The sequence below is a fragment of the Plecotus auritus genome, assembly GCF_963455305.1.
Source record: "Plecotus auritus genome assembly, chromosome: 9".
Lineage (NCBI taxonomy): Eukaryota > Metazoa > Chordata > Mammalia > Chiroptera > Vespertilionidae > Plecotus > Plecotus auritus.
The window spans coordinates 138,659,548-138,677,134 of NC_137783.1; the positions used below are offsets into that span (position 1 = coordinate 138,659,548).

Genomic DNA, 17,587 nt, shown 5'->3' on the forward strand with positions numbered 1-17,587 from the left:
AATAAGTGCTATTTTACCCTGGAATGGAGGCAGAGTCAGCACCTAGGGGTGGGGGTGGGGAGATGCTGAGTCCTTTTGAGCTAGAAAACAAGAATAGCCCTAGCTGGTTTGGCTCAGTGGATAGAGCATCCGCCTGCGGACCAAAGGGTCCCACATTCAATTCCCGTCAAGGGCATATAACTCGGTTATAGACTTCTCCCTGGCGGGCCCTGGTTGGGGCGTGTGCAGGAGGCAATCGATGTGTTTCTCTCACATCGATATTCCTCTCTGTCTTTCCCTCTCTCTTCCACTCTTTCTAAAATCAATGGGAAAAAATATCCTTGGGTGAGGATTAAAAAACAAAACAAAAAAACACACAAGAATAAGGATTAGTGCTTTCAGCACAGGAATTAACAGGTGGTATGTACTCTTTCTCCCAGGTGCATAGAGCATTCCTCTCACAGGTGGGGGCTGTAGGCATATATAAGTGGTTTAATACGAACTGCAAAGGACCCTGGTTACATAATCCCTGTAGATCCAAGAGGCACTGGTTGCTTGGATCTCACCAGTGCGGATTTGCTTTTCCTCTCTGCTCATCTTATTGACAGAGTGATAAACAGGACACTTCCTTTGACTTGAGTGGGAGTAGAAGCTCTAGGATAGAAAGTAGGTTAGCTCTACTTTCTCCTTGAAACAGCTTTGTGCTCTTGAAGACAGCCTCAAATACTGAGAGGTCAATTTGGTTTAAAGCTTTTTCTTTGTGGCTATGCGGTAAAATTGTATTCAAGTGTTGAGCGACTTACCTACATAGATCATTAGTTTGGAGTGGATGTTAGAAGGCCTTTCTCTCATCCCCTCTTTCTTTCTTCCTCTCCCCCTATTTAAGAAAAAAAAAAAGCTTATTGATTTTTAGAAAGAGGGGAAAGGAGAGAGGGAGCGAGACAGAAACATTGATCGGCTTCCTCCTACACGTCCTCCCCCCCTTTTTTACGCCCCCTGCTGGGGACGGAGCCCGCAATCCGGGCATGTGTCCTGGCCAGGAATGGAACCAGTGACCTTTTGGTGCATGAGTCGACACTCAACCACTGAGCAACACCGGCCAGGCTCTCCCCTATTTTTTTCTCCTCTCTCTCTTCCTGTTCACTCCCTTTCCCCCCACTTCTTGACCCTAAGAGTTCTTGGACTGTTTCGTATGCCATCTCTCCAGAGAGTTTTAGCTCTAGAGATCTGCATCCCTCTCTTCCTCAACATGCCCTAGGCAGCAGGGAGAAAAAGCAGCTTTGTTACCATTTTTTACACACCTACAACTTACTTGCGTCTAGCTGGGCTGTAGTTCTCAATGTGTGTTCCTCTGGGACCACATCAGCATCACCTGGGAGCTTGCCAGAAATGCAGTCTCTGCCCACCTGAGACCTGCTGAATCAGAAGCTCTGGGGGTGGGTCCCAGCCATCCTTGTTTTACCAGTTGCTCCAAATGACTGCAGAGGACAAACTGCATGGGTATTCTAGTTAGACCTTGCCTGTCGATTTAGCTTTGTCCTTTTCCTTTTTGTGCTTGCCCTGTCTCTTACCCTGTCTTTGGAACCTCACCTAGTGTACTTCTATGGCTTCTAGTAACCAGATCTTTCAGGTATTTCCAGGAGGTTGAGAGATTTATGAGTACCTGCTGCGGTAAGGATTCTAGGCATTTAGGATCATGCTAGCTAGCATCCTAATGTGATGGTTCTTTAAGGACTAACGCTGTGAGACCTCTTTCCAATTCTGATTAAAATTCTTACCTGCCCACACTTGACTTTACTCAGGCTCTTCAAGCTCATGCCTGTTTGCCTGTGTGTTACAGAATACAGAGGTGCTTTGGCTAAAAGGTGAGAAGAAGCAGTATCTTTATCTTTCTCCCAGGCCCTTCCCCATCTGAAGGAGTATTTCTTGAGTTCTTTTTTCCAATGTTCAACTCATTGTTATCCTTGGATGGGAGATGTCACTATGATACTTACTAAAGGGCATCTTAGTGTCACCACAAGAAGTAAACCTGAGACTGTGTCTCGGCTAACTAAAAAACATTAGTTGGCTTTCTTTCTTTTATACCATATCTCAGCCATCTTTACGGAGCCTAGTGATGACTGTTCATTAAAATGAACCACAATAAAGGCTTGATATCCAAAATGCTCAGATTAGAACTGTATTATAGCTTAGATTCTGGGTCCGGATGGGTGTCCAGCGCTGTCAGCAGTGACCAGCATTTATGTGACTAACATGTTTCGGCTCTTTTAGCCTGTCCTAGCTCCGTTCTTTTTTTTTTTTTTTTTTTTTTTTTTAAATATATTTTATTGATTTTTTACAGAGAGGAAGAGAGAGGGATAGAGAGTCAGAAACATCGATGAGAGAGAAACATCGATCAGCTGCCTCCTGCACACCTCCCACTGGGGATGTGCCCGCAACCAAGGTACATGCCCTTGACCGGAATCGAACCCGGGACCTTTCAGTCCGCAGGCCGACGCTCTATCCACTGAGCCAAACCGGTTTTGGCTTAGCTCCATTCTTTAATGTGGTTCCCTCTTTGCCCTGAATTTAGCCTGTGATATAATCCAATCTTTTATACTTCCTGAGGTTGTAAAAATTTGATTTTCAAACCCTAGAACTCTAATTCAATCCAGAGTATTCTCCAGAAATCTAAGACAGTGGTCGGCAAACTCATTAGTCAACAGAGCGGCAAACCGCGGCTCGCGAGCCGCATGTGGCTCGAGAGCCGCAGTTTGCCGACCACTGATCTAAGGGAACCAAGCCTCGTAATCTTGACTGGCCTCGGAGTGGCAAAAACCCAAAATGAAGATAAATTTTATTTTTGTATCCTGGAAGGGTACTATTTCTTCAAGGGGAGATTAGGATAAAAGAGACAGCTTTGTTGTCACAAGTGATTTACTCCTTCCTAAGATTTTGTCCTCATTAATTTTCTTAAAGCTGCCTGTCAGTTTATTAAAAGCTGCTTCCGCTGCAATTATCTTAAAGTTGACTTCTGAGATGTGGTACAAAGCATCTATCCTCAAAAAGTTCCTTTCTTTAGCACATTGTGGGGAAGGGAGGAGTATGGGATACGTCAGGGATGTCTCTGATGCATTTTGTCAGAGAAGGAAGGGGGCAAGATGAACATTTTAAAATAACATTAGAGCTGCAACCAAAGTCATTAATTTAGTCAGATTTTTCCATGACAGATTCCTCCAACTCCAACAATGTCTTTCCTCCATGGTCTTTTAGTAGAGTTCAGACTGTACTGCATTTTATTCTTTTCACTCAACAGAGTTTTAGTGAACCCAGCCATACGCCAGGTACTTTGCCAGGTCTGGGAATGCAGTGAACAGAAGGGACCTGCTCCTGCTCCTCGGGCGTGTGCCTGTTAAGGGACTGGCTTCCTCACTGGTTTCACTGCTGTGTTCCCAGCCTTCACTGTGCACTGAACACAGGAGGCACTCTCGTTTGTCCCAGGAACGCGTGTCGCTTTGAAATCTGTGTGCCATGTATTTCTTGTGCATACATGAGCATACATCCCTACTCACTACCACTATCAGTGTGCCTAGCATGTGACTCAGAAAACAGTGACTGAACAAAAGTATTGAGATGAGAAATCCTTATGAAAATAGGATGTGTCTTTCTCATTTCCGCAATTCTGCCCAATACCAGTGAGTTTCTCAGGTTCTAGTCCGAGTGAAATGCGGTAATAGGTTCTCAGTAGACTGGTTCAAAAGTGAAAGGCATACATTTTTTTAAAATATATTTTATTGATATTTTACAGAGAGGAAGGGAGAGGGACAGAGAGCTAGAAACATCGATGAGAGAGAAACACCGATCAGCTGCCTCCTGCACACCTCCCACTGGGGATGTGCCCGCAACCAAGGCACGTGCCCTTGACCGGAATCGAACCCGGGACCCTTCAGTCCGCAGGCTGATGCTCTATCCACTGAGCCAAACCGGTTTCGGCCAAAACATTTTTTATATTTTCAAGAATTGGTAGGAGAACCTACCTGAAAGTATTTTAATGTTTATCTTGCCCTGTAATTGTTCCAAAATATATTGAATGTTGAAATATATTGAAAGACTCTTATCTAAGGTAATTATCTAGAACGGCTACTCATTTGGCCTTTACCTTTGAGATTTGAAAGCCGAGGAAGTTCAAGTACTTGTCCTGTGCTCCGAGATGTGGGAACAGGTAGAAGTAATTATTTTCATTCCTAGGAGTTCCGGGAGCAGCGAGGGCCTCAGTATTTCATTTAGCACAGAAGTAAGTTCCTCGGGTGAAGTAATCTCTGTGGTTTGATCCTGATGCCCAAGGGTGGCTTTTGGCCATCAAGCCTATTGAAAAAGAAAATTCTTGTCCTCTGACTGTCCTTGGGATCTCCTTGAGGGAAACAAATGAATAAGACAAAATTTACAGCTCATAGGAGGTTGGCTTGAAACGACAGCACCTTGTCAGTAGCAACCGAGGGCCACAGACTCCAAGGAGTGCTTTAGTTTGCACAAGGGTCATCAGGCAGATTTGTTCCTGCTGCAACTGAATAAAGGAGAGAATTAGGTGACTTAGTATTCTGATTCTTGTTTTAAAATAACCACTATAAAATCAACATTCTGTGAGTTCTAAACTCCAGTGCAGAATATAAAGAAGGCTTGGAGCCAGGAAAAGAAATTAGAGTTTCTGGAAAACAATCAGATTTTCCTAGAGGGTGGAGAAACTCCAATAATTCATGAATCTAAGCAAATCAAGAGCTTGAAAGGAAGGAAAAGTGACCATAGCATCCGCCCTCCGGGCTACACTGAGGTGTGTGCATTTCTCAGCCTGTGACAAGATGCGCAGCCATTCGTTTCCAAAGGAAAGGCCACCTGTCTCTTAGCACCTGCTTCCCATTGATTTTCCCTCCTTCACAGAGTTCATTCTCCTCTAGTAACCCCTCTAGAAGCTTAAAGCTTCCCTTGATTCCCATCACTACCCAGAAAGCATTTCTCTTCCACACAGTCCTTTTCTTTCTCTAAGCCCCCTTGGCTCACGCCTTCTCCCATGGCCCTTCCAGCCCATTTCCCATCGTCCCCTCCTTCCAGGCAGCTCCATGGTCTTAGTTAAAACAAGGGAGGTCTGCTGACTGCACTCAACCTCTTGCCACATAGTGAGGTTCCAGCTTTACAGATGATGCGATCTGCAAATGTAAACAACGTAACCACAAAGTCTTTTCTTTTAGCTTCTTATCTGGGCTGATCTGAGCAGTGCAGTTTGCTGCTTGGACTAATGGTCTGAGCTTTATTGACACGAGGTAGAAGATAAAGTATCTTGACGAGGGCGGTAATACATTTTTCCTCTAAATTTTAAAAGGATGGAGAGAAAGGTTTCCCACTGAACTCCTCTGACTGCTTCTCATTCTTTTCCTGTATCTTTGAACAAAAAACAAGACCACTGCCGGAACCGGTTTGGCTCAGTGGATAGAGTGTCGGCCTGCGGACTGAAGGGTCCCGGGTTCGATTCCGGTCAGGGGCATGTACCTTGGTTGCGGGCACGTCCCCAGTGGGGGGTGTGCAGGAGGCAGCTGATCGATGTATCTCTCTCATCGATGTTTCTAGCTATCTATCCTCTCCCTTTCCTCTCTGTAAAAAATCAATAAAATATATTTTTTAAAAAAAATCTTTAAAAAAACAAGACCACTTTAGTTTTGATCTGGGAACTCTGAGTTTGAGGGTATGGAGGGGCAGTAGTATATGAGCTTGTCTTGGACCCCAGAAGTGGAAGAATTATCTTCTCCCACACCCATAGAACCATAGTGATCTTGGCGACCTGACTCATTTTCTGTTGCCGTGCTGATGGCATTGACTATAAAAAATTGGTTTCTTCTAGCCTATTGATTCCAATTTCCTTCCTAGATGTTAGACAGAAATGAGAATAGCCTGCTTGGGGAGGGGGTTTTGTCAGCATTTGTCATACACCAGGAAACAGCTGCAGCTAATACAGGTGAACCCTGGACTCTGCCAGCGATCAGCATCTGGGATACTCCTCCTTCAGTGTAATGGAATTTGGTGGTCTAACTTCATGGGGTGTCACTTTTGTCAGAGAGAAAAGGGAATTTTTGACAGGCCACCAGATTTATCCTTCGTCCCCATACGGAGCTTCAGGGCACCTGACCAGTGTTAAGGAAACCCTTACTTGATATATCTGGGTTGCCTTTAAGTGAAGTCCACAGCTGTTCTTTTTTTTTTTAGACTTAGATTTTATTTATTTATTTATTTTTTAAATAAATCTTTATTCAGATTATTACAATTGTTTCTCCTTTTTCCCCCCATAGCTCCCCTCCACCCGGTTCCCACCCCACCTTCTGCCCTTACCTCCCCCCACTGTCCTCATCCATAGGTGTATGATTTTTGTCCAGTCTCTTCATGAACCCTCCATACCCCTTTCCCTCTGAGAGTTATCAGTCCACTCCTTTTCTATGCCCCTGATTCTATTATATTCACCAGATTATTCTGTTCCTCAGGTTTTTAATTCACTTGATTTTTAGGTTCACTTGTTGATAGATATGTATTTGTTGTTCATAATTTTTATCTTTACTTTTTTCTTCTTCCTCCTCTTCTTAAAGAATACCTTTCAGCATTTCATATAATACTGGTTTGGTGGTGATGAACTCCTTTAGCTTTTTCTTATCTGTGAAGCTCTTTATCTGCCCTTCAATTCTGAATGATAGCTTTGCTGGGTAGAGTAATCTTGGTTGTAGGTTCTTGCTATTCATCACATTGAAAATTTCTTGCCACTCCCGTCTGGCCTGCATAGTTTTTGTTGAGAAATCAGCTGACAGTCGTATGGGTGCTCCCTTGTAGGTAATTAACTGTTTTTCTCTTGCTGCTTAAAGATTCTCTCTTTGTTTTTTGCTCTTGGCATTTTATTTATTTATTTTTTTTTTAAAATATATTTTATTGATTTTTTACAGAGAGGAAGGAAGAGGGATAGATAGTCAGAAACATCAATGAGAGAGAAACATCGATCAGCTGCCTCTTGCACACCTCCTACTGGGGATGTGCCCGCAACCAAGTCACATGCCCCTGACCGGAATCGAACCTGGGACCTTTCAGTCCGCAGGCCGACGCTCTATCCACTGAGCCAAACCGGTTTTGGCTGCTCTTGGCATTTTAATTATGATGTGTCTTGGTGTGGTCCTCTTTGGATTCCTTTTGTTTGGGGTTCTGTGCGCTTCCTGGACTTGTAAGTCTATTTCTTTCACCAGGTGGGAGAAGTTTTCGGTCATTATTTCTTCAAATAGGTTTTCAGTATCTTGCTCTCTCTCTTCTTCTGGCACACCCATAATTCTGATGTTGGTACGCTTGAAGTTGTCCCAGAGTCTTCTTACACTATCTTCAACATTTTGGATTTTTTTTTTTTATTTTTGCTTTTTCGGTTGAGTGTTTTTTGCTTCTTTGTATTTCAATTCTTTGACTTGATTCTTGTGTTCCTCTAGTCTGTTGTTGGGTCTCTGTATAATATTTTTTATTTCAGTCAGTGTATGTTTAATTTCTAGTTGGTCCTTTTTCATATCTTCGAGGGTCTCGTTATATTTATCGGCCTTTTCTAGGATATTCTTGAAAAGCCTTATAACCGTGGTTTTGAATTCTATATCCAGTCGTTTGTTTTCCTCCATTTCTTTCGTTTGTGATCTGTTTCTTTGATGCCGCATTTTCACTGCTTCCCTGAGTTGGTAGGGTAAATTTGTGTGCTAGGTTTCCTATATGGCCCAGTGGGTCGGCCTCCCCAGTTAACCTGAGGTGGACACTCTTGGTGCACCCCTTTGTGGACTGTGTGTACAGCCTTGTTGTAATTAAGTCTTGATTGTTGTTGGTATCACTGGGAGGAATTGACCTCCAGGCCAGTTGGCTGTAAGGATCAGCTGCATCTATGCTGGGAGAAGTTCAGTGCTGGAGACAGCCTTATAGAATTAGACTTGCCAAATTGCAATAGCCTGCCTCTGTGCTCAGCTTGGATGCGGTGGAGTCTCAGGGCGGAGCAGACAGTCTTGGCTACCCGGCAGCCTTGCCCTTGCGCGCACGCGCAGACCTCTGCCTTCCTGGCTCCCAAGTCTCCGCCCGAGAGTCCAGACTCCCCCCACAAGAGCGTGGGTCCCCAGGGGCTCGCCTGGAACTGGGGTTCAGTGCAGTCAGAACTGGGGCCCAGTGCAGTCAGGAGCCTCCGACTCCCTTCCACTAGGGAAAGTCTGTGGCGACCTCCGCAGCCTTTGTGCGCACTGGCACACGCGCTCCTTCAGACCTCTGCCTTCCCGGCTCCCGAGTCTCCACCTGAGAGTCCAGACTCCCCCTGTAAGAGCGTGGGTCCCCAGGGGCTCACCCGGAACTGGGGTTCAGTGCAGTCAGAACTGGGGTTCAGTGCGGTCGGGGACTTCCTTCCCCCTTCCGCCAGAGAAAGTCAGCCAGGCTCTCAGCCGCCCTTCCTCTCTGCGCGCACAAAGACCCTTTGCCGTACCTCCAATTCTCTGTGAGCTTTTCTCTTTCCTTCTAGTTGTAGAATTTTCACTCAGCCAGCTTTCCTGTGGTTCTGGATGGTGTCCATTCTGTCTTTTAGTTGTAGTTTTGAAATTGTTGTGCGAGGCAGCAGTTTAGGTGCTTACCTATGCCGCCATCTTGGTTTCTCTCTAGCTCCACAGCTGTTCTTTACACTATCTCAGATCTTCCTTCTTGTCTGCGCTGACAAACAGAGCCAGAGTCAGTCCCCATTGAAATATGAAAGGAGACCCACAGAATACCCATTCCCTGGTTGGAAAGACTGGTGGCCAAAACCATAAATGGCTAGTGAGTAGCCAGCACTGTCTAATCATCTGTCAGGGTTGGGGAACTTGTTGCCCAGATGTTCTCCGGTCCCTAGGGCTGACTAAGGAGGAGTATTTCCCCTCAGTGAGGTGCTTTGAGAGCTGTGAAACTGGCTAGAGAAACGAGTGTAAACTACATCTGAGTGGTTTTCAAAATGGGCCAGATTCTCATTCCTTTAGTCCTTTTATTTCAGGCATGTATGAAGTAAATATTGCACTAGATGACCTCCCGGGACCTGTGATCCCTACTCATCCTTCACTCTCATTCCCTCTCCCCCACTCCTGCCCATTACTGTTTGCACTCACCCCACTCCCACATTAAAGCGTGATAAGCAAGCATGTGCTTATCAGGAGTCCTGGAGGCTGCTGATCTTCATGTGGCATTTTCTGGCTTCCTGCCACAAAGCAGGATTTAGTCTGATACCCAGACATTGAAGGAGGTGGGCACTTGAGAGCTGACTTTTCAACATCGTTTAAGGACTGAGGGGTGAGAGTTGGGGAGGGGGCAGGGCTGCTATAGCCAGAGGACAAATCGGTGCCCATGACTCCTAGAGCCATGGAGGTTGTGAATGTCTGTGCAGTGGGGTCTGGGCCTCAACTGTTAATTACTTCTCTCCAGTTTCTCTCATCTTGTCTCACCTAAGGTGGGTCATTTGTCTTACTAGCCTCTTAGGGGTTTGTTCCCAAAGCAAGTTCCTGTATTTAGAAGTAAGTTGATAGTATTTGCTTGTGAATCCCTCTGAGCAATAACTATAAAAGGTAAATTTGTGACATGTGAGAGGCTTGTTTGCTTCTTTCCTTATCTGGAACATTTCTAGAAAAGAGTTCACTTAGCCCTGCTACCGTGACTCCTTGGTTGAGCATTGACCTATGAACCAAGAAGTCACAGTTCGATTCCCGGTCAGGTCATATGCCTGGGTTGCAGGCTCAACCCCTAGTGGGGGATGTGCAGGAGGCAGCCAGTTAGTGATTCTCATCAATATTTCTCTGTCTCTGCCCCTCTCCTTTCCTCTCTGATATCAATAAAAATATATTTAAAAAAGGGAAAGAGTACACTTATATTTTTGAGACACCCATGAAAAAACGTAGCACAGTCTTCAAGCATCTGACTTATTAACCTTATTACCCACTTCTTGCAAGAGCACTTTATCTGGCCCTTCTGCCCCATTCCCTGCAGTTATGAATCATGATTTTAGGAAAGAGACTGTTGTAAGGCCCATGTATACCAAGGCTCCCCTCATCTAATGCACTGAAATTAATGCTATTCCTCCTCTACTCTGGGTGTACCCCCACTCACACCATCTGACCTTTGGGAAAAGGAAAAATCAACAGATTGATTTCAGCCACAATTGTCTTATCACAACCACTTTCTCCTTTAAGTGTGAATACCAAGTCATATTTAACCTATGACCTCTAGAAGGGACTGAAGCCATTGCTCCTCTTCTGGGAATGCGAAAACCACTGTGGGAAAGGATGAAGGCACCACGCTCCATCCCCTGATTTGAAGGGAAAGGATTGATTAGGAGCAAAGGGAAAAGACTGGTGTCGCCTTCTCCATGGACAGTCAGCATTGAAGCTGGTGGAGGGAAGAGGACATGAATTTCTTCAGGGCTCCTGCCAGATGTACATGTGCAAGGAAGAGATTATCTCGAGGCCAAGCAACCATGTTCTAGATAACTAGTTTAGAGATTCATATACTCTTCACTGGGCTCTTTTTTTAGAAGGCTCCTCAGTTAGACCAGAGATTTAAGGAACCCTGGCCAATTCTGACATTTGGAGTTGAGTTAGTCAGGCAGGGCATAGGAGGTTTTTCATGCAGCAGCTGTGGGCAGTCTCGTGCCTCAAACCAGAGCCAGTTCATCTCCGACAGAGATCGGTTCACCCTCAGGACATAGCAGGGCCATTCTGGCAGTATGCCCGGGCACGTTTGTTCAGCACCACAGCACTGGGAAATCATTCATAGCAGGGTTCTCTTTGTGTCAGTATGCTGAGAACACATGCTATTCTAGAGTCTGTCGGGAGAAGGCCTTTCGGATAAATCCCAAGGTGCATGGTCGAGCAGTACCAAATCCAGGACTTCTTATGACTCGATTTGTGTACATGCAGTGGGCCCCTACTCAACTTTTACTTCTTTTTCCTTCTTTTAATCTCCTAACAGGCTAATCAGAAAAATAACTATTGTACCACCCTAAATTCACTTTTAAATATTACTTTCTAACTCACTCTTCATCTGGTCTCTTTTGTCTCTTCTGTCAGTCCTTACAGACAGGTAAAGGCAGATGAAGTTCATTCCTATTTATTGATTAAAACCTGAGGAAGCTTAAAGGGAGCAACACCATATTGACTAAAATTCCAGTTGCGGATTCTCTGCTTCATGTCCTTTTCAAAGGCCCTGACAATTTTTCTTGAAGTCCCAGATGCAGGTCCCTGGTAATAACAACACTTATCATTTATAAGATTGCATCATGCCAGGCATTTTTCTGTACATCTCCCCCCCCCCCCATCTCCAATTATTTGAATGTTGGCGCTCTTTTTAAACTGAGATCTGGAAAAGTTGTGGTGCAGTGACATCAGGACTCAAACCCAGGTCTTTCAAATTCTGAAATTGACGTCCTTCGTCTTCCACTGCCCTGCCCTATCTGACTAACATTGTGTAGACCAGTGACCAAAGAGACTGGCGGCTTTCTTTCACCTTCAGCTCAAACCCTAGCCATAGCTGAGCTGCCCCTGGGAAAACAGTAGCTTTGGAAAGATGCAGGCTGTTGAAAGGAGACACTCTTGCTTTGAGAAATGGAAATGAACCATTTAATGGTGATTTGCATAAGTAGAAAGAAATCATGTACCTGTGTGTTCAAGATCCCTCTCTGACCTGCTTTCTACACCCTATTGCACCTTTAAACATTGCTTTTATTTAGATGAATTCAGAGTGTTCTCGCCTTAGCTGGTTTGGCTCGGTGGATAGAGCATTGGACTGCAGACTAAAGGGTCCCAGGTTCGATTCCAGTCAAGGGCACATGCCCGGGTTGCAGGCTCAATCCCCAGTAGGGGGCGTGCAGGAGGAAGCCAATCCATGATTCTCATCATTGATGTTTCTTGCTCTCCCTCTCCCTTCCTCTCTGAAATAAAAATATATATTTTTAAAAAAGAAGAAACTGCATTCTTAAAAAAAAAAAAAAGTGTTCTCCAATGTTATCCTCCCTCCCCATTCCCTTCAATTCCCCATTGCTGTGCGAGCACGGTGATTTCCATGGTGACGGGACCACCAGTTGAGCTTGGCTCTCACTGGTTTATCTGGTCAGAGGACAGTTAGGGGCTGTGCTTCCAGGTGAGCTGAACTCTGAATGGGGCTTTCCAGGGGGTTGCCTTAAAGCAGTGATGTGAGCGGTGCTACATGGCTGTAAGGAAAGCACAGCTAAGCTTCATGCAGAAAAGCCCCAGCTTGCCCCTGCTATTTCTTGAAAGAGTCCTAGCCCTCTCCTCCCCTCTACTACCCCAAGTTCTCAAATTTGTGTTAGGAGTCATCCATTCCCAGCCTAACCATCTCCTTCCTCCCTGTACTTAGCTTGCTTCAGGCCATGGAAGGGACTTCGTTTCTCCCCAGATTTTGTTATTCTTGATAACAAATTGTTTCTCCTCCCATTCTCTTTTCTTCCCTCTTTCTCCCCCACCAGAGAGTTTTCAACGTCCTTTATCCCATGCCTGCTGACCAGCGGAGACATGTCAGCATCAACTCTGCCCGCTGGCTGCCTGAGCCTGGGCTCGGCCTGGCCTATGGTACCAACAAGGGAGACCTGGTGATCTGCCGACCAGAGTGAGTGGTTCAGGGGCTGGTGGGGTGGATGTGGAGGGGTCATCTAGGCTGCGGGCTGGAATAATCAGCATTCACCTATGGATCTAGCTGGTGAGGGGGGAGTCTTTTAGAGGGGAAGTCTAAATTCTGCGAGAGCCTGCCTCATTCTCATTGTCACTCCTTAAAAGGTCCTTTTCACTCTACAGATGGTAGGGTTAGCTCTCCATTCCAAAAATCTTCAAAAGACTGGTTTAGTTATTTTGTCTCTTAAATCTAAAGCAGTATGTTTTGTTTGTTTTCTCTTGTTGTCTGGTGATAATAAAAGTTTCTCTGTGGTCAAAAGCATAGATATCAAATATTCTTTTCTAAAACCTTTTTGAAATAGCCAACAGGTAATCTTAGATATGTGTAAAATGCCTTAGAAATGAACTTAAGAAATAAAATTGGGAATAAGGTATTGTTAAAGCCCTAATTTTTAATATATTTTTATTGATTTCAGAGAGGAAGGGAGAGAGAGAGAGAAACATCAATGATGAAAGAGAATCACTGATTGGCTGCCACACTGGAGATGGAACCCGAGACCCTTCAGTCCACAGGCTGACACTCTATCCACTGAGCCAAACCGGCTAGGGCTAAAGCCCTAATTTGTCAAGCCACTGATCTCTAACCACCTGGCTCTGTCTGTGTCCTGCCGGTTTTCCTTTCTGCTGGAGGCTCTGGCTCATAATAGAAAAGGCAGATTGAAAAGTGCAGTTTAAAAATTGGAATGGCCCTGGCCTGTGTTGCTCAATGGTTGGAGCATGATCCCACACACTGAAGGGTCTCAGGTTTGATTCCTGGTCGAGGGCATATACCTGGGTTGCAGGTTCCATCCCTGGTCCGGGTTGGGGCACATGTGGGAGGCAACCAATCAATAATATGTCTCTCTCACATTGATGTACCTGTCTCTCTGTCCTACCCCCTCCTCCCTCCCTCCCTTCCACTCTCTCTAAAAATCAATGGAAAAAATATCCTCGGGTGAGGATTAACAACAAAAATCAAAATGATTATTATCTGGTCTTGAAGTGTAGGGGGTAGGAGGGGACACGGTCCAAAGCATTTCTGTCTTCAGTCCTGATGACACTCGTTCCCCTTCCTCTGGCTTTTTGGAGGATAGAGGTCTATTTAGGCAGGACCCTGGGAGTCAGGCAGGTCTGTCATCAATTTCCATACCCATCCAGGTGGGGAGTGTGAAGCTTTGTGCTTCAGTGCAGATCAGCTGACAGTGGTGTGGGCCGCTGCAGGGTTCCAGCTTACTAACTGCCACTGCTGTTCCAGGCCGTCCTAATGCTGCCCTTCACTAAGTATAGAGTCTCCGTGGGTGTTCTACAGATCACAGAGCACATGGGACTCTCTGGTAGGGTCTCTGGGAGTGTCCATGTTGTCTTTTGCTAGGGCCCTTGATGATTTTTCCAGGGTCTGTATTTGGGTCAGTTCTTATAGCCTGGTGATTGAGCCCTTAGTTGAGCTAGATTATTGGTCCAGGAGAAAGAAAACTTGGTTCTAAGGGCAGCTCATTCCATTTGGAATTTTCAGGGCCCCTCTCAAAGAGAAGCTGCTGCCCAGCCAGTGTGGCTCAGTGGTTGAGCATTGACCTACGAACCAGGAGGTCATGGTTCAATTCCTGGTCAGGGCAAATGCCCGGGTTGCAGACCTCCTCCCTAGTAGGGGGCATGCAGGGGGCAGCCAATTGATGATTCTCATCATTCATATTTCTGTCTCTCTCTCCTTCTCCCTTCCTCTCTAAAATCAATAAAAATATATTTAAAGAAAAAAGAAAGAGAGAGGCTGCTGTCTGAACCTGACCTGGTCAAGCTGCTCTTGGAGCTGACAGACACTTGGTCTGCAGGCCGTGCTCTCCTCGGGCTTTGTGTCCAGAGAGCCCCTTCCATGAGCTCCTGTGCCTTTCCGGAGCCCAGCCTGCCTGTCATGATTGTGCCACCATCAGCCTGGGCACTGGGTCTGTTCCTTTCTGCTCTCACCTTGGCTGCCCATAGTCCCAGGATCTGTCTGCCCTGAAATACTTATTTTTCCCAAAGTACATGAGTCTGATTATCTTGTATCTTCCTCTTTTCTTCGGAATTCATAGGCATGTTTTCCAAAACTGGCCCAAAATTCTGGACTTTAATTTTATTCTTACGAGCACGGTAGTTACAGGCCTTTCTTTCCCTGTTTCTCCAAGACATCCTTCCTCAACATTGTTATCTTCTCTATGGATCCAGGCACTAACCTTCCTCCCAGCCCCCACCCCTTGCAGACATGATCTGCTCTTACAGAGGCAGAATCTCTACCTCCAGTTAGTCGTGGCCCCCCGAGGACTTTGATGTCTGAAACCCCAGCCCACGTACTTGGTGTGAGTCATAGACACCTCAGGGAAGCATGAAGCTGGCTTTGGCCTATCTTTCCTCACCATATGTCGTCTTTAGCAGCCAGAGCCTCAGCAGGCCAAAGCCATCTTAGAATGCTTGGGGAACTCTCTTACCACCAGGAACTGAAGCCTCTTTTGTGAGCAGGGTGGCATTTGACACAGAAAACAGCGTCCCATCACAAATCAAGTCGTGTTGGACTGAGAGCTACCTTAGCCGGCCTATTTCAGTGTTGCTGTTTTTCCTGATTTCTTGGGTCGTGTTGGCAAATGCTCCAAACCTTAGGGCTGGACATTTAAAGGTACCATGTAAATTAAGACGGTTGGACTTTGTCCTAAGTCATTCAAAGCTTCTCCAGTTCTGAGTCCCCTTCATATCTGTATGGTTGGTTTGCTTCAGGCAGGGAAAACTGAACAATATTCAGGTAAGGTTGAGTGAAGGCTCACCCAAGGCCTCCCAGAAGATCAATGAAGGAATTTGGGCTTCCTAACTTTCCAATCCAGAGCTCTTTTCCTGTAGCTGCTTTTTAACCTTTTTTTCAATTAAAAAATCCTTTAAAATTTTGATGAGCCCTGGTCGGTGTGATTAGAGTGTTGGCCTGTGCATCGGAGGGTTGCAGTTGATCCCTGTACCCAGTCAGGGTGTGTGCAGGAGGCAGTCAAATGATGTGTCTCTCTTGCATTGTTGTTTCTCTCTCTCCCTCCCTCCCTCCCTCTCTCCCTCCCTCTCCCTCCCTCTCTCTCTCTCTCTCTCTCTCTCTCTCCCTCCCCCGGCCCCCCTTCCACTCTCTCTGAAAATCAATGGAAAAAATGTCCTTGGATAAGGATTAACAAAAAAAATTTTTTTTTTTTTACTGAATAAATAAAATTCTGATTAAAGCCATGCACTCTCTTCCACAGAAAAACATACTAAAAGAACACTCATGTAACTTTGTAACTCTCTTAAGACCTCGAAAAGAATGCAGCTCTGGATGGGGTTGATGATAAGCATGTCGGTGATGGATGCGGAGAGGGCAGTCACTCTGTGTTGTCACTATGGCTGGTCTCTGGCCTAGAATGAGGAGAACAAATACAAATGGGAAAGTAGGAGCTCAGGGCTGTTGTCTCTTTAGAAGGTTGCTGCCTGTCCTTGTGTGACGCAGCTCCCTGGCACACCCGTTTCCAAGGGCACAGGATCCAGCCAGCCAGCTGGGCCAAGATTACAGCCCTCCCTCCAAAACAGGTGGTTTCTGCCTTTGTCCCAGGCATAGGCAGCTGCAACTCATTTTGTGCTCTCAAGTCTACTCTTGATTTCTCCTTCATTGTCTTAGCCTCAGTGCTCTCTCCAACCACAAAGACAGGGGTAACAAGCTCCTTGGGCATCTCTTAGTGGTACTGAAACTCCCCCTGGCAGTAGAAAAAGACCTAAGGAAACACTCCATCTCTCTAGGGAAAGAAATTGTTAGGACCGGTGAGGAGACGAATAACTGGCCCTTCAGTCCCTGTACAAAGCCATTACGGTGGCTGGTAGCCAAGGCAGTGAGGTGCTCCTTTCTCCTTGGCTTTGCTCCCCCACTGCCACTCCTCCAAGCTGCTGCTCTGCCTCTGGCTGACTGCCAGCCCAGCCAACACCCCCACCGATAACCACAGTGGGTGTGAAATACCAGATTGATGTGAGGGGGTGCTTGCTCACTTCCGGCTTCATAGATCAGCCCTACAAACGGGAGAGAGGTGTTGCTGGGAAGACCACTTCTCAGAGTCAGCTCAGAAGGCAGAATTCACAGAAAAAATAGGCTCAGGCTGTGGGGCATCTGGCCTTTGGCTGAGTGTGGGGCTCCTGACAAGGTCCCAGCTCTGTCCCCTGAGAGGGAGATGCCACTGTAAACAGTGATTACAATCAAGAATCATTGACCACAGAGGGGAAAGGCACGCCTCGGAATCAAAAGGGAAGCCACAGCGACTGTCTTTTAGGCTGTCTGTCCCACAAGAGCCAGGTGCCAACTCTTTCCCACGTCATAGAGATAGCAGGGATGAATGCCGGTCTCCTCAAACAGTCCTTTTTTCCAAGGAGACAGCCATGTAACTGGTAGTTGAAAGAAGAGTGTTCTCAAAGGGAATATTCCCTAGAAGTTGGGAAGTTCAGAGCCAGAGTTCTTTGTGGAGCGTTGTCACCACTGAGGAGGCCAGGCGGGCTCCTGGCTGTGTTCAGAAGCACAGCTTACAGACGCTGCTGAAAGAAGCCAGGTGTTAAGTGGAAGTCCATCTGAAAAGGCTGACCTGATTGGCCTTGCCATTCTTGTCCATCCCTTTGTGTGTTTGCCAAGCTTTCAGGAAGAACTTGGAGCAAACAGTGACTCATTCATCCTCATTAAGTCTCAAGGAGAAGGAGGTGGTTGGGACCATTGGCATTGAAGGCTGAGTTTCCATGGCCAGAGACATTTCTTCAACTCTCTTCCTTGGTACCTGGAATTTTCAAATCCTTGAGCTTGTTGTAGTTGAGCTGTTCCGACCACAGAAAGGAGCCATATCAGGATTAGAAATAGACCTGTTGATGGGGAACAGAAGGCTTGGGGTGAAGGGGGAGAATGCAGCAGTACA

General features: G+C 46.0%; 1 protein-coding gene across 6 annotated transcripts in view; it reads left to right on the forward strand.

The window, feature by feature from the left end:
- The window catches only part of AMBRA1 (autophagy and beclin 1 regulator 1), a 179,654-nt gene that overhangs the window by 149,803 nt on the left and 12,264 nt on the right, over positions 1–17,587 (forward strand). For all 6 annotated transcript variants that reach the window (XM_080643228.1, XM_080643224.1, XM_080643225.1 and 3 more), the window contains one exon: positions 12,488–12,627. In XM_080643228.1, coding sequence (XP_080499354.1) covers positions 12,488–12,627 — 140 coding nt within the window. The remainder of the gene's footprint in view (positions 1–12,487; positions 12,628–17,587) is intronic.